Source organism: Colias croceus, chromosome 21 (genome assembly GCF_905220415.1).
Source record: "Colias croceus chromosome 21, ilColCroc2.1".
Lineage (NCBI taxonomy): Eukaryota > Metazoa > Arthropoda > Insecta > Lepidoptera > Pieridae > Colias > Colias croceus.
The window spans coordinates 2878098-2891638 of record NC_059557.1 but is presented as its reverse complement, the minus strand read 5'-3'; the positions used below and the strand labels follow the sequence as shown (position 1 = coordinate 2891638).

Below are 13541 nucleotides of genomic sequence, written 5' to 3'. Positions count from 1 at the left end.
CTTCTGTAATTACCTTCCTCTTTTGAATATATTTCGCATTGAAAGACAATATTTAAAAAAAATGTGTGCGTGTACTAGTGTACACACGTAAGAAGTGAAACTTCTTTATGACTTATTTTTCAAAAAATAATTTACTATATGCAACTTTACAGAAATACGTCGAATCACGCGTGGTAGGGATAAGAAAAAGATAGTCGTGGACGATTTCTAAGAGTACCCGCGGCCCCGGCTAACTGCGCGGCTCGACGGAACACAGTGGGGTTTTAGTCGGTAAGAATCCGACATAACCCTTGGCTCCTTCCCCGGGGGCCGTGGGTATCTTTGGAAGATTTCCCCACTATAAAAAAAAAAAAAAAAAGGGATAAGAAAAAGATGGCGCGTAACGGAAAAATGTCACGCGTAACGAAAAAATGTTACACTAAATTTTTTTCCAACCCCGATAAAGAAGTTTCACTTCAAAAATATTTCCTACCATGACCTAGGTACGTATTAACATTTCATTGAACCAATCATCGCCTACAGATGAATACATATCACAGCTCGCAAGTGTTGCAGACAATATACGCATTGTGAGTGCATTTGACGCGACGCGAGATATCGCCGGAACAATGGAGCGATGTCGAAAACAACACGGGAAAGTTTCGATTGTTCAGCCAGCAACGATTATAGTGACGATTTTAGTTTTAATGCTGTTTTTGTGTGGATTTGGATGTGGATGGTTTGGTCACTTTGGGTGTAGGTATGGCAGAATCTAACAGACATACGAGTACGGTATTCCTTGATGAGTGTGGCGAGATTTTAAGTTATTTAATGGTGAAGTTTTACAGTGGATTATCTTGTTATTTGTTCGATTTATGCTATTTGCAGAATACGTATAAAAATATAAGGCTTCAATTAGCGTACATTTCGGGGTCGGGTGATCTCTTCGAAGGATCCTTATCAGAAGTTGCGACAGCTGCTTGACATGTCCAACTTTAGATTAAAGTGAGCGTAATAATAAGGCCAAAAAATATGTATTTATGTCTCATACAGACTTGGCTGAGGTTAAGTTCGTACTTATGAGAATTTGGAGTTGTTACAAATTACAATATAATAAATGTACAAAATTTACTATGTAGGTATTTATTTTAATAAAACCGTTCATATGAATGTGACAAATGTGACCACTGAATTAGGAAAGTGGTTAAATGGAGAAAGTGGCAAAATTTAAAAAACGAATAACCTTGCTATGAAAATAGTTTATGTATTAACAATTCTATTACTGAAACAATGAGAAAGATGCGACGTGCAGATCTTAATTGAGGAAACGGGATTAATGAATCAGTTCTAAGATTAAATATTATGATCGTAAAAATTGTATTTTCCCTTACATTCAAAAGTGTATAAGATAATGTAATTCTTATCAGTTAAAGCATTCAAGCGGGTAATCTTTTCTGCTGTTTATTTTAAAGTCGCAAAGCAAGATAGAAAGGTAACCCGCGCCAAGTCGCCGGCTGCCAAGACAATGCCTAGCAAGGAAGGCCAAAAGTATTTTTTGTATTCCAATAGAAATCGCGCTGGCCGTAACAACTGCGGACGTTGAATAAAATGTAAATTTTCACAATACTCTGTAGTCTGTAGTCAAGTATTTGCACGGTATATAACTGCGAACTGTGTCAAGACATTGAGCCAACTGGTTTGAGGGCTTTTGTACAAGTTTTTTCAACGGGGAGTGTTAATTAATCAGTATCCTGTACTTGATAAAAATCTTTTTTATTTTAAAAGGTTGGATCTTTTTAAAGTAATTGCTGTAAACTTTTTACCTCTTTATTCCGTGAACTAATGGTAAAAAAAACCCCTGAACTTACATGAGATACAACCTCCATAGGCGGAACCTGTCTTTTTTATATTTAATCGATTGCATAAAGAACTGTTAGAAACAGCGATCAATGTATTAATCATATTTTTTTCAAGTCCCTCTTTTGGTCTAATGGCATGTCTTTATATATTTTATATGCATCAAGATATGGCGAAATCTATCCCACGTTCAAGCTAAGATCAAGTCTTATCTTATTTAGAGCTCAGAATTTACGACAGAGCCTGATATAGAAACTTTACGGTTACAGCCTTCAGGCTCCGCTCTAACTTCTTTAAATGTTTCAGAAGTTATGTGCATGACTTTGGACGGTACGAGTTTACTGTTATTTGCGTACATGCTCTGTTTAAATAAAAGTATATTACCTTCAATATTTATTACAGGGATAATGGATATATAAGAAGCATTTCTTGTAATCTAGAACGATTTTATTCAAAATCTATATCTAATTGGGACGGACAACATAATATGAGATATACAATATTATGATGATGAAACACAGCTTCGCGAACACGACAATAGATGTCGCAATATTCAACGCTCCTGTTAATCTCAGTTTCTGAATCGCGCTATGAATTTTTTTTACGTCCGTGAGTTTATATACGAACTTTTGCGTTGTTCATTGAGTGATTTCTCTGAGAGATGTGCGTTCATTACTAGCTGTTCGTAATGTTTATCGTTATGAGCAGATTCCAGAACGCTAAATGAAAACTGATAATATTACAGGGACGTAAATATGGTGCCGTAGTTTATATAGCTGCGGTGCTAAATGTGTTACCAGGACATTTTTAATTTAACTTCCAGGACATTCGAATTATTGAGGCTTATTTATTGTTAATGTAGAGGAGAATGTTAATAATCAGTAATCACACCTTGGATGACGTCATATTTTAATTAATAACCATTTATTCTGCTCTAAAGCAATAATAAAGATAAACGAAAGACAGTACATATTTTAATATTCAGTGTTCTGATTGAGATTATCTGGGCACGTAAATAAACAATATTGCGTGATGTGGATGGCGTGATTCTCGCGATGACCTGAACTAGATACAGCTTGCTATAGGCTTAACGTTTCAAGGCACGGCTAGACGGTTCTTTGTAATTTAGTATGAAAATTAGACGGGGATTTGCTTTTTTTGTTGTCTCTACTTATAGTTTAAATTGCATTGTTATTGGTTGGATTAAGGCTTTGGTTAACGTTTTTGTCAGTCACATTGCTTATTTTAATAAACAATTTTATTTTTGTAATTGGAGAACGAAAAATTGTTGTCTTATAATGTTTTAATTTATTTAAAATGTAAATTCGCGTTTATTTACTGTAGGTATTTGTACATTGTAAAAGTTGCCCTGACCTTCATTTTATGATTTTATGATTTGTTTGTTATAACGTCATCAGTAAACATTGTATTTAATGTAGTTATTTTCAACTTAAGAAGAGTATTAAATCATTTTTAGAAGATTGACCGAAGCTGCAATCATTTTAAATTTTCACCGTAAATTTTAGTGCCAATAAAAATTACATATTACATAAACGCTGAAAATATGACTCTGATGCAAGACAATTGAATATTTCACAGCACAATTGTGTGTATATTATTCAAACGTTGCTAGTACTTTTGTGGAATGGATGTTGTGTGCTATAAAAATTTTAAACGACCCCAAGTCAAGGCGGACTGTTTCTACATTTTTAAACAGCGCAGCAACGGCGGGTTTTGTCTATTCTTGGACAGATCCTTTTATAGCCGCTAACAGCGTGCCATAGAGCATAGAGCTGCTCTGCGACACCATTAGTGTGCTATTAGCCTAATTGTGTTATTGTGTGTCTGTGGAAATTATAAGAAACTTAGGATTATTATAGGATTATAGGAAGGAATAGGAAGGACCTAGGAACTGTGTAATAGGTTTTGATTTAAGGACTTTCAGCGATGAGATGATATAGATAAATTGTGATTTGGTGATAGACTTGAAAACGTTTTTAAGATACCTATCATAAATAGGTAGGTATAAAAACTAATGAGAAGAAAAACGAAAGTTCAACGTTGTTATAATTTAAAGAAAATGGTGTTATAAAGCTTTGTAAATACCAGTAATGACAGTTAAGATAGATAAAGTTAGATAGAGATAGTTTTATAATTGATCTGTTATTATAACGTGTATATTTCAAACATACTATTGAACGCAACATAATATACATACAATATAAAAACGGATGTCATATTATATCTCTGCAAAGACATAATTTTTTCGTTAATTACGCAGTTCGTATGAGCGAAGTAAACAACGATGTTTATACACGGGTCGTTTGCCGTTTGATACGCGATGATAATGTCGTGTTGATTGTAACGCATTAAGTTTGCGCCCTGATGAGGCTTTGTGCTGCCAAATGTTTATGTATGTAACTAATTTCACTGTTAACGAAGACAAATTGCAGATGGTACTGTTATTGTGTCGCTGTCGTATTGACTTAGCGTAATATACTAGCAGGTCGTGCCCTGCCAGGTCGTGCCTACCCAGAGTAAAAACAGCATACAATTTAGCCTATCACTCAGAAGTTCATGGAAGAATAATTTTTCATATTGGTCCTAACCATTTCAAACGAACAAACACAGAAAGTTGATGTAGAATTGTAGACTATTTCGATGATTTTTAGCATTTTCCGTTTGTTATTGCGTGAGATGATATTTATCGAAGTCAGTTGCGTTGTTTTTATATGATTAGGTAACAAGCATTCAAACATCTTTAAAACACGTGAACACATCTCATATCATTAGTTATGTAATATTTTATTTCTATTTAAAATTAAATTGAATAAACTTTGCTTTATATTGTTCATAACTATGGTTTATCTCTACCAACTACCAAGTAGTGTTTTTGGTAACAATTACAACAATTTATTAATATATATTCAATAATATATACCATTTCTGTTTCGCTGATCTGATTGATTTTTCAATAGATTTAAACTCAAACTCAAACATTCATTTATTCAATTAGACTACTACAATTTAGTAGCACTTTCGAAACGTCATTACATAAGTAGATCCCCGATGAGGATCACTCGAAAGCTTTACCTGTAGATCCTAGGAAACTTCACACCTTATATTATAATTTATAATATATTCTCGACATAATAAATGAGTACTGTTCATTAGAAAGGAGGCGCATATCGAAATTTCGCACGGCCCAGTTATCAGCGAACCGCGGTTAACGGTGCTCCCGGCTCCGAGCGTTGGCGGCGCAAGCGCATCAATCACACCGCCCATCCTCTGTGTCCACTCTGTTATTAATTGCTATTTCATGAGCATAGTATTGACATGAATCCAATTATTGCGTTATACGCAATAGGTACTGTGTTTTTTATGGTGTGACAGTCTACGAATTAATTTAATATTTATGTTCGATTCTCTTTTAAACGTGTGAAAAGTTTCATCAGTGAAATTGATGCTTTTAAATAATGTAGCCTTGTTTGTTTTGATTATGCAAATGATGCGATTATTCCGTTATCAGCATTAACCGTAGTCGATTATACATAATTTATGTATCTTCTATCCATGCATTTTATTAGAATTTTCAGTTATAGCAATATTCATACGACACAAAGATGAAGTTTCGAACACAATGATCAATGTTTGTAACTTCGCAAATAATGTCATGTTAGAACTCAACATGCAGCACAAAATACAAAGTAGCTAGTAGTGGCTGCTTTGAAATATAGCCTCGTCCAACGACTAACTTTGTCCAACTTCGGAAAAAGTAACTAAATGTTAGTCACTTCGTAAAAAGTTGCTCCGCGTTTGAAATAAACCTCGTTAGACGCCTGTCTTCGGTGGTTTGACTAGTTTGTAACCGGACTATGCCTGTACAGTGTACACCTGTGTGTGCGTGTGTGTGTTTCCCACTCGCTGTGGTGTTTTGTAGGGCATTTGTTGTTATGCTATTTTGATACCTGTGCATTTTGAACACAGAGTTCGTTTTTGTGTTTCCTATTTTTGGATCTGATGGAGAATTTCGATGCATAGCTGATGATGTGTGTACTAGATGAAACGATATGTAAATACTGTTATTTGATGCCATTTTTAGATTACAAGAGTATTTCACAATTTATTCGCCATTCCTTCCATTCCTTTTCATTAGATTTGACGTCGCTAACCGCTGTGCCTCTCTACCAGCTGTAAGCAAAATGATAGTTTTCCTCTGACTGAAAATGCAGCATTATAATATATTTATACCTTTATTCCTTACAAAAAAACAATTATATAAGGAGGTATGTGTGCTGATTATATATCTACGTGATTAGGTTAAGCGAAAGAGCAAAACCATACTCGCACATTAATTTTTAAAAGTGGATAATGTGTGTTGTATATGTATTAATAGTATGTTCAGGGGCAATTATAAAGGCATTAGATACATAGATTTTTATTTGTTACATAATGACAAGAACAAATGTAAAAGCTTTGGGTATTTAAAGAAAATTATTGTACATTAAAGACCTTTTAACTATCATAATGTCATGTATATGGATATTAAAGATGTTATTAATAAAGTTTTTTCCCTTGAATTACAGTAGTCGTAAATGCCATGTTTGGTTTTGGTCAATATTTAAAACGTACGTCCTTTAGAGAATTTGTTATTCATTATCAGTGGTTCCTTTTTATGCAATTGTGATTGAATGCAGTCATAATCATAGCCATATAATCCGAAAGCTCCTTGAGTTATAGCTTTTATTCCACTCTTGAATAAAGATTATATTTGTATGTAGGATATATTTGGAAGTAAGAGTTGATACTCATATTAAATAGTCCGTAATGTTAACCATAAAGAGTAGAGTGGTAGTTCTGAGTGAATATTGCAGAGATAGCCTATTGCTCGGTAAGAGCTCCAACCGATCCTTTTATCCATATAGAATATATATTTACGTATATAAATTTCTCGTGTCACAGAGTTTGTATCGAAAATCCTTCGAAGTACCTAGCTTGACCGAAGTTGTCGTAAGTCGTAAACTATTTTTTATACCCCTAAGAGCACCCTTATCAGCCCTGGCAGAACAATGTTTGTCGGGTCAGCTTGTTAATAATACCTACTATGTAGTAGGTATGTAGGCAGACGAAAATGTATGGGTAAAAAATATATCATTTTGTTATATTTGACGAGTTATATCGGATACATAATATAGATAACTAGCTGTGCTCCGCGGTTTTACTCGCAGTTCTTCGGTCTTGTTGGTCTTAGCGAGATGATAATATAGCCTTTGCCTTCCTCGATGATAGTATAGATTAGGTTTAGCAATCCACGCGTGTAATTTTATGCACATTCAGTATTCACCAATTAATTTGTATGTCGTAATTGGAATATTTAGGTGATTCTGTTATCACTCATAAATACATATGTAGAAACAATCTGAGAGCTTCTCGATGTTCTGATGACTTTTTTTTCTTATTGATAATATATTATAGTTTTATATTTGCTTGACGATAAGCTTGGAGTGGAATCCTATTTTGGTAATATATTACATTATCAACATTTTAAATTAAATGGCCGGGTATTTAAAGTGCAAATTTTATTCAAAATAGTGTACTTGTATATAAAAATTTTAAATTAGATGTCCGGTTTTCACGGTGCAAGTTTTATTTGAAAGGGAAGGTGTAAAATGTCTGTTTTCATTTATATATATGTATACATTCAGTACTATTGGACAGTTGTCAAGCAATCAAGAACTACTGAGGCAAATATCTACGTAGAAAATAAGGCATATAAAAAACTGAATGTAATAATGAACACGTTATAATATTATATGTATGTTTGTTAACAGGAAAAGTGGTGGAGCGAGGTCGGTGGTCGGTGGCCGCCGGGCGTGCCGAGCCGCGCGTGCGATGCCCAGCGGCGCTCGCCCGTGCCGCCCGCCCAGCCCGCACCGCCAGCGCACTGCAGCACGCGCTGTTGCGATAACACGTCAGTATACCGTCGAGGTTCGTTCCGCAGTGGCGAGCGGTCTGCGTCACTGCTATACTGCCGCACGACTTGTCACCTCGTCATCGGATCTCATGCTTGTTTGTGGTCCATGTTCGATAGGGAGTTTCTGGGTATGCGCCAAGGGTATTAGTAAAAAGTGTAGATAGGCTTACAATAATCGATCAACAAAAGACGTCAAAATGAGCTTGCCTGATGAAATGCCATGATTCAACTTTCGTGAGTGAAAGAGAGACAGCTGAAGGAAATTATAGCTTATTAGCCAGTAGCCACATTTCGACGTACCATTTCCAAAAAGATAATAACCTATCTATACTTTTTTACTTATCATATCATTGGCCAAGTGGAGGTGGTCGAAGGCGGGAGCGACCTTGACTATGTCAATCAAACAAAGAAGTTTCTCTATGGTCTTTATAATTGCAAATGTTTATCAATATAAACAAATTCATGATTATGGTATAGATATTGATGAACAGACAAATGACTCCATGGGTCTCAATAATTCATGCTTTGCTCAAATAATGTTACACAGTTTTAATTAGGTACATCGTATCTACCGCCATTTGTTACCCGCTCTCGCTCCCGCCTTCATTATGACCACAGTATAATAAATAACAGGACACAAACATCTCTTCTTCCATAATTCTGGACAACGCAAGCTTTCGATGTTTCATTATTCTACTTCATACAGCACAATCTCATCGACTCTTGTCTCTCATAACCATTTTAATGTGTTACTTCTGTGTATAACGTATGTTTTATCAAAATAACTGTGCTTCAGTATTTAATACCGTATTTACAGTCTTTTTTTGTAAAGTAGCTGTATATTTGCTTCAAAATATTGTTTCAATGACAATAGGTCTTGTACCTACACACTCTGTAGTGCTAAAATTAATTTCCTCGTAAATATTTCCACTGTAAAACAATAACAGTTCAAACAAATATCCTGTTCAAATAACTTGGGAAAATCCGCGACCAATCAACAATAGAATTATACTAACGATTCTTATTTGCCTGTTTTTAAAATCAAGATCGCGCAAAATTGTGTAGTTATTAGTCATTTATCAACTGCAGTTTATGCAAAGTGTGTTTCTTTTTGTTTGTTTCATTTTCAATGTCATACTCAATCCGTTAGACTGAATGTGATCAAATTATATATCTATATATGTATTAGAGAGCACCTGAAGCGGTTGAAAATTGTTAGTACATACATCGCTAGTATACAGCGATATATGTATATAGACTCTTGAATGTCCTTCGCCAAACATTTATAAATGTTGATACGAACAAAAAGCGCTTATCTCAGCTCGATAACGGTAAACTGCTATCTTAACTATGGCCATTTATGATGCCCTGGTACCGTTTTTTTGTTTTGCTTAAACCTTTGCCAAAAATCTTTACTTTTACCGACGCACAAAAAAGATTAAGTATGTACCTAAGTTTATTCTTTCTATTCGTTTGAGCTTCACCCAGAGAGTATTTTATGTTTATAGAACTAGCAAATGATAAAATTATGCGAAATATTGAAAAACTAGGTATAGGCTTGTTCTATTTATGTTATTAAACATCTTCCGCAATATTGATACGCCTTTGTCACGTGACAAAAAATCTATATTTAAAAAATATTTTTTTATTAAGATTAATTATTATTACGGTAGAAAGCTACAAAGACATTAATTTAATTACGCCACGTCAATGTTGTCGATATACATACATCGATGTTGTATCAAGGGCGCCATAGGTCATTTATGAAATAAACAAGAGTCGAGTACACTGCAATAATATAAATAAATAAACTTTCCCCCGAGTAATTCACCCTTTATTATTTGTTTTAAGATTTCCAACCGTTCCGTACTAACATTGTTCGCTCACGTTTCGTATCGCAAATAAATAGTACTACTTACTACACAACAAGTGACCGTACGGCACAATGGGCGAAACGTCAAACAATTACATTCCCACAGTTAGCCGGAATTGGTATTATTATTACTACGCACAATGTACGGAATTCGGGGCTTACAACGACCCCTAGCTACCTGAACCCCCACCACGCACCCCCGGCGCTACCCGCCGTCATTCCAACCCCAAGCGGCTACGATGCGCTTGCGCCGGCTGAAGCGATTCACGTGCAAATTTAAAATGTACCGTTAGTTTTGTATGTAAAGTGCATAGTGTAAAGTGTAAAATAGTGTAGATAGTGGTTTGTGCAACATGGATCTCTCCGTACCTAGGATTAAGTTTGAAGCCGAGGATTTCTATGAGGAGGAGTTTGATTTTGAAGAGCTGTAAGTTTGTTATACGCTGACTGCGGTAGATTTGTCTAGAACTAGCTAACGCACGACCGGTTGGCTCTATGATCGTAAATCTCAACATTTTTAAAACTAAACGTGAAAGTTTTGAATCTGTCCATAGCTCTTGAACTAACTGTATTTGTTTTAAACAAACTATACATAATAATAATAATAAATTTGTCTATACATAATAATAATAAAACCAATACCATGTCACATAAAAATCTTTGAATGGTTAAAAAGCGATAAATGTCCTTATTTCGAGCGTTTTATTATGTTATACCGATTTACATAATTATACCAAATGCCCTGATAATAAAATTTTATATTTACTTTATTAATGAGATATGGACGTGATGTTATGTCTAAATGTGTTTGTTTCCGTATACACGTAGAGTCGAAATTCATAAAAAATTGCCTATTGATGTTCAATTCAAAGTATTTATCAGAAAAATATATATCAATTATGTATTAACATGTTTTTATATATGTAAATACTGAGATATTAATGTACATTAGGATGTTATCTTAATCTATATAGTTTTAAAATTAATTCTCATTTTAGTCTTGATAATTTCTGTAAATTATTTATTAGCTCGTTATAGAAAATAGAATAAGTGTAATCTTCTTAGCATCTAAGAAGCTTTTCTTAACACAATAGCTTTTCATTATAACAAAGCTTTTCAAACAATGTATTGGAATATTCCTCTATAAATATGAAAGTGGTGTCTATATTTAATTTAATAACATTTTAAGTATTATTTCTTTTTAATTTTTAAAAAACTTAACTGCTTTCATAAAAGTAAATCGTAAATTAGCAAAAAGTTATGCAGTCTCGTTATTTCGCCATACATTCGTTACATCGCGAAAAAATCATACAAACCGCGAATAAATTAAAATATATTTTATGTATGTTGGTACTATGTACAAGTTCTGAAGAATCCCATTGAAGCAAAACTGTTGGGAGGCGCGCGAACAAAAACGAGCTCATCAAAGTTTTTCAACTCATCAGATCGGAGCTGAGCGCACACGGCTCGGGATCACTTGATCCCAATTCCCTATCCAATCTCAGTGTTGTGAACACGTAATACCGACTCGAAAACTTTCCTGTTTTAGCTCTTCGCTAACGAATTACCTGCTGACGGCTGTAGTTCGCTTGTAATACGCAGTTTGACTAATACCTAATTTCTAACTTGTGAGTTGTGCAAAACATTCGAGTTATGATTAATTTACGTAGTGCCAGCAGATTGGTTAGACGAATTGGACAGATACGAAATATTAAGCGCGGATTATTATTTATATGTATAGGATGTATAGGATAGAAGACGGTCTGGTCGGTCACTGGTGCCTGTTTGATGTTGATAGTGTCGAACGCTCTATGTAAAAAGGTTCACTTATTATTTGTTTTAATTGTACTATACAAGTAAAATTTCAAAGTTATCCACGTATTGGTGTTATGGGATTTTACTAACAACAGATCTTGCTAAAGCAACTCTCAAAACATCATTAAATATCACGGCATATAACACAGATCTTGCTAAATGTGGAAACATCACGACTTTTTACGAATTATAACACAAGGGTTATTCCTTTCGACTGCAGTGTGGGAGATAGCAGAAGCAGGCGCGAGGCGGTGGCGGCCAGTGGCGTGGGCGCGGTCGCGGCCGGCACGGGCACTGTCACGGGCGCGGGCACTATCACGGTCACGGGCGCGCGGCACAAGGGCGGCACGCACGGCGGCACGACGACGGCGCACAGCAAGCAACTCGCGGCGGGCGGGGCCAACCACCCGGCCCAGCCGCAAGGTAACAAACGTATGATCAACCAATTGTTGTTACCTCCTTTTGATTAGTGTAGATTTTGGTTAAGAGTAGAGTACGCTCGTCGTTTTTTGTCTATTGGTGTGTAAGTTGGAGCCAAATTTGGATATCAATTTGTAAAACTATCTCCCGCATGAGGAACAATCAATTCTGTTTTTCACACACAATATTTAATAGTCATGATTTTTCATGGTATCAAATCATGTCAAGATGTGATTTCGCGCAATGGATTTCATAAACCCAGAACGGAAACTACATAACTATTAAACATATGGCTACTATTCCTTGTGATAGAGATAATTGTAAACTTTCAATGTTGACCTAGGCTTCAACTTACAGACCAGAATATATCATACAAATGCTGAATGTAAATAGCTATAACTCATAGCTGTAATTATAAATTACAAGCTTGTTTCACTCGACATATTATCATATTTACATTTCTATTCATATCAATTGAACTGATTACGCACTGACTGATAAATGGATAAATGTAAATAAATTTTTATTCAAACATCTATGACTATGAAATAAATGACGAATGTACTCCAATTAATTTATATTACAATACGATTAGTGATTTAAATAATAAATAGCTCTATAGTTTTTAAAATACGCTGCATCTTATTTTTTTTTTGCTCGAATAATTAGCTTCATTAATTTTTCATGTGAAACTTCTTTAGGCGCATTGAGAGTAAAATCTCATGGTCGCGTCATGGCAATACTGTCCGGTCATGAACAAAGAAGGCGATGATTTTGGTAGGTAGCGTTGAATCTTGCCAAAGAAGTTTCACTTCACGTGTGCTCGGCACACACGCTCTTTTTTGTTAGTTTACTTTTCGATGTTATTAAACATTGATCAGTAGATGATTATTAATACAATAATACCAATTCTCTAAAGTGAAGTATTTAAAGGTAAGATGCACGCGTAATAATATTATATAATTGTACAAAACTTCAACCATTCTACGAGGAGGTAACAGCTGTGTTCCAACGGTTGATATGAACCACCGTCGTGTAGTCTGTTTGAAATTTTATGCACTGCCCTGGTTATTGGGAATTATTAGGAGTTAGGACATACTAATATCGGAGTCATTAAATGATCTTGACCATTATTTTATTTCGATTTCTTGGTTTGAGATCGATTTGAACACAGTAAAAGCCTTTTAACAGAATTTTTTTCAACCATAACAATAACATATTTTTCAGACTATAGAACAGTTTAAATATATTCAAACATTTATATGCGTCACTAATGACTCCGAATTTGAACAATACATAAGCAAATGGACATCATTAGTTCATTACGATAATTTTAAAATATTAAGATCGTTCTTAACAAATTACGCGTAATTTTGTTAATTAATAGCATTTGTTTTGCATTTTTCGGAAGTAATTTAATCTACTCTCGTTATAATTATAATAATTAATTTATGACGTTTGTGGAACTTTAATGACGTTCATTTGTCTCTAATTATGCATGCATTCTTGTAATTATAATCGCAGCTACGATTACAAAGTTATTAACGAAAATATCACTACTCTACTAATTTATTATTTTAATTCGGACTGCTTTTACTTGAACGTAATTTTTTAGCATAAAAA

The 13541-nt window shown here is 34.6% G+C and overlaps 1 protein-coding gene across 5 annotated transcripts in view; it reads left to right on the top strand.

The window, feature by feature from the left end:
• Nucleotides 1-13541, top strand: part of LOC123701383 (homeodomain-interacting protein kinase 2) — a 102141-nt gene that overhangs the window by 71721 nt on the left and 16879 nt on the right. For 4 of the 5 annotated variants that reach the window (XM_045648831.1, XM_045648829.1, XM_045648830.1 and 1 more), the window contains exons 3-4: nucleotides 7668-7807; nucleotides 11719-11930. In XM_045648831.1, coding sequence (XP_045504787.1) covers nucleotides 7668-7807; nucleotides 11719-11930 — 352 coding nt within the window. The remainder of the gene's footprint in view (nucleotides 1-7667; nucleotides 7808-11718; nucleotides 11931-13541) is intronic. The other variant, XM_045648832.1, reaches the window with a different exon arrangement.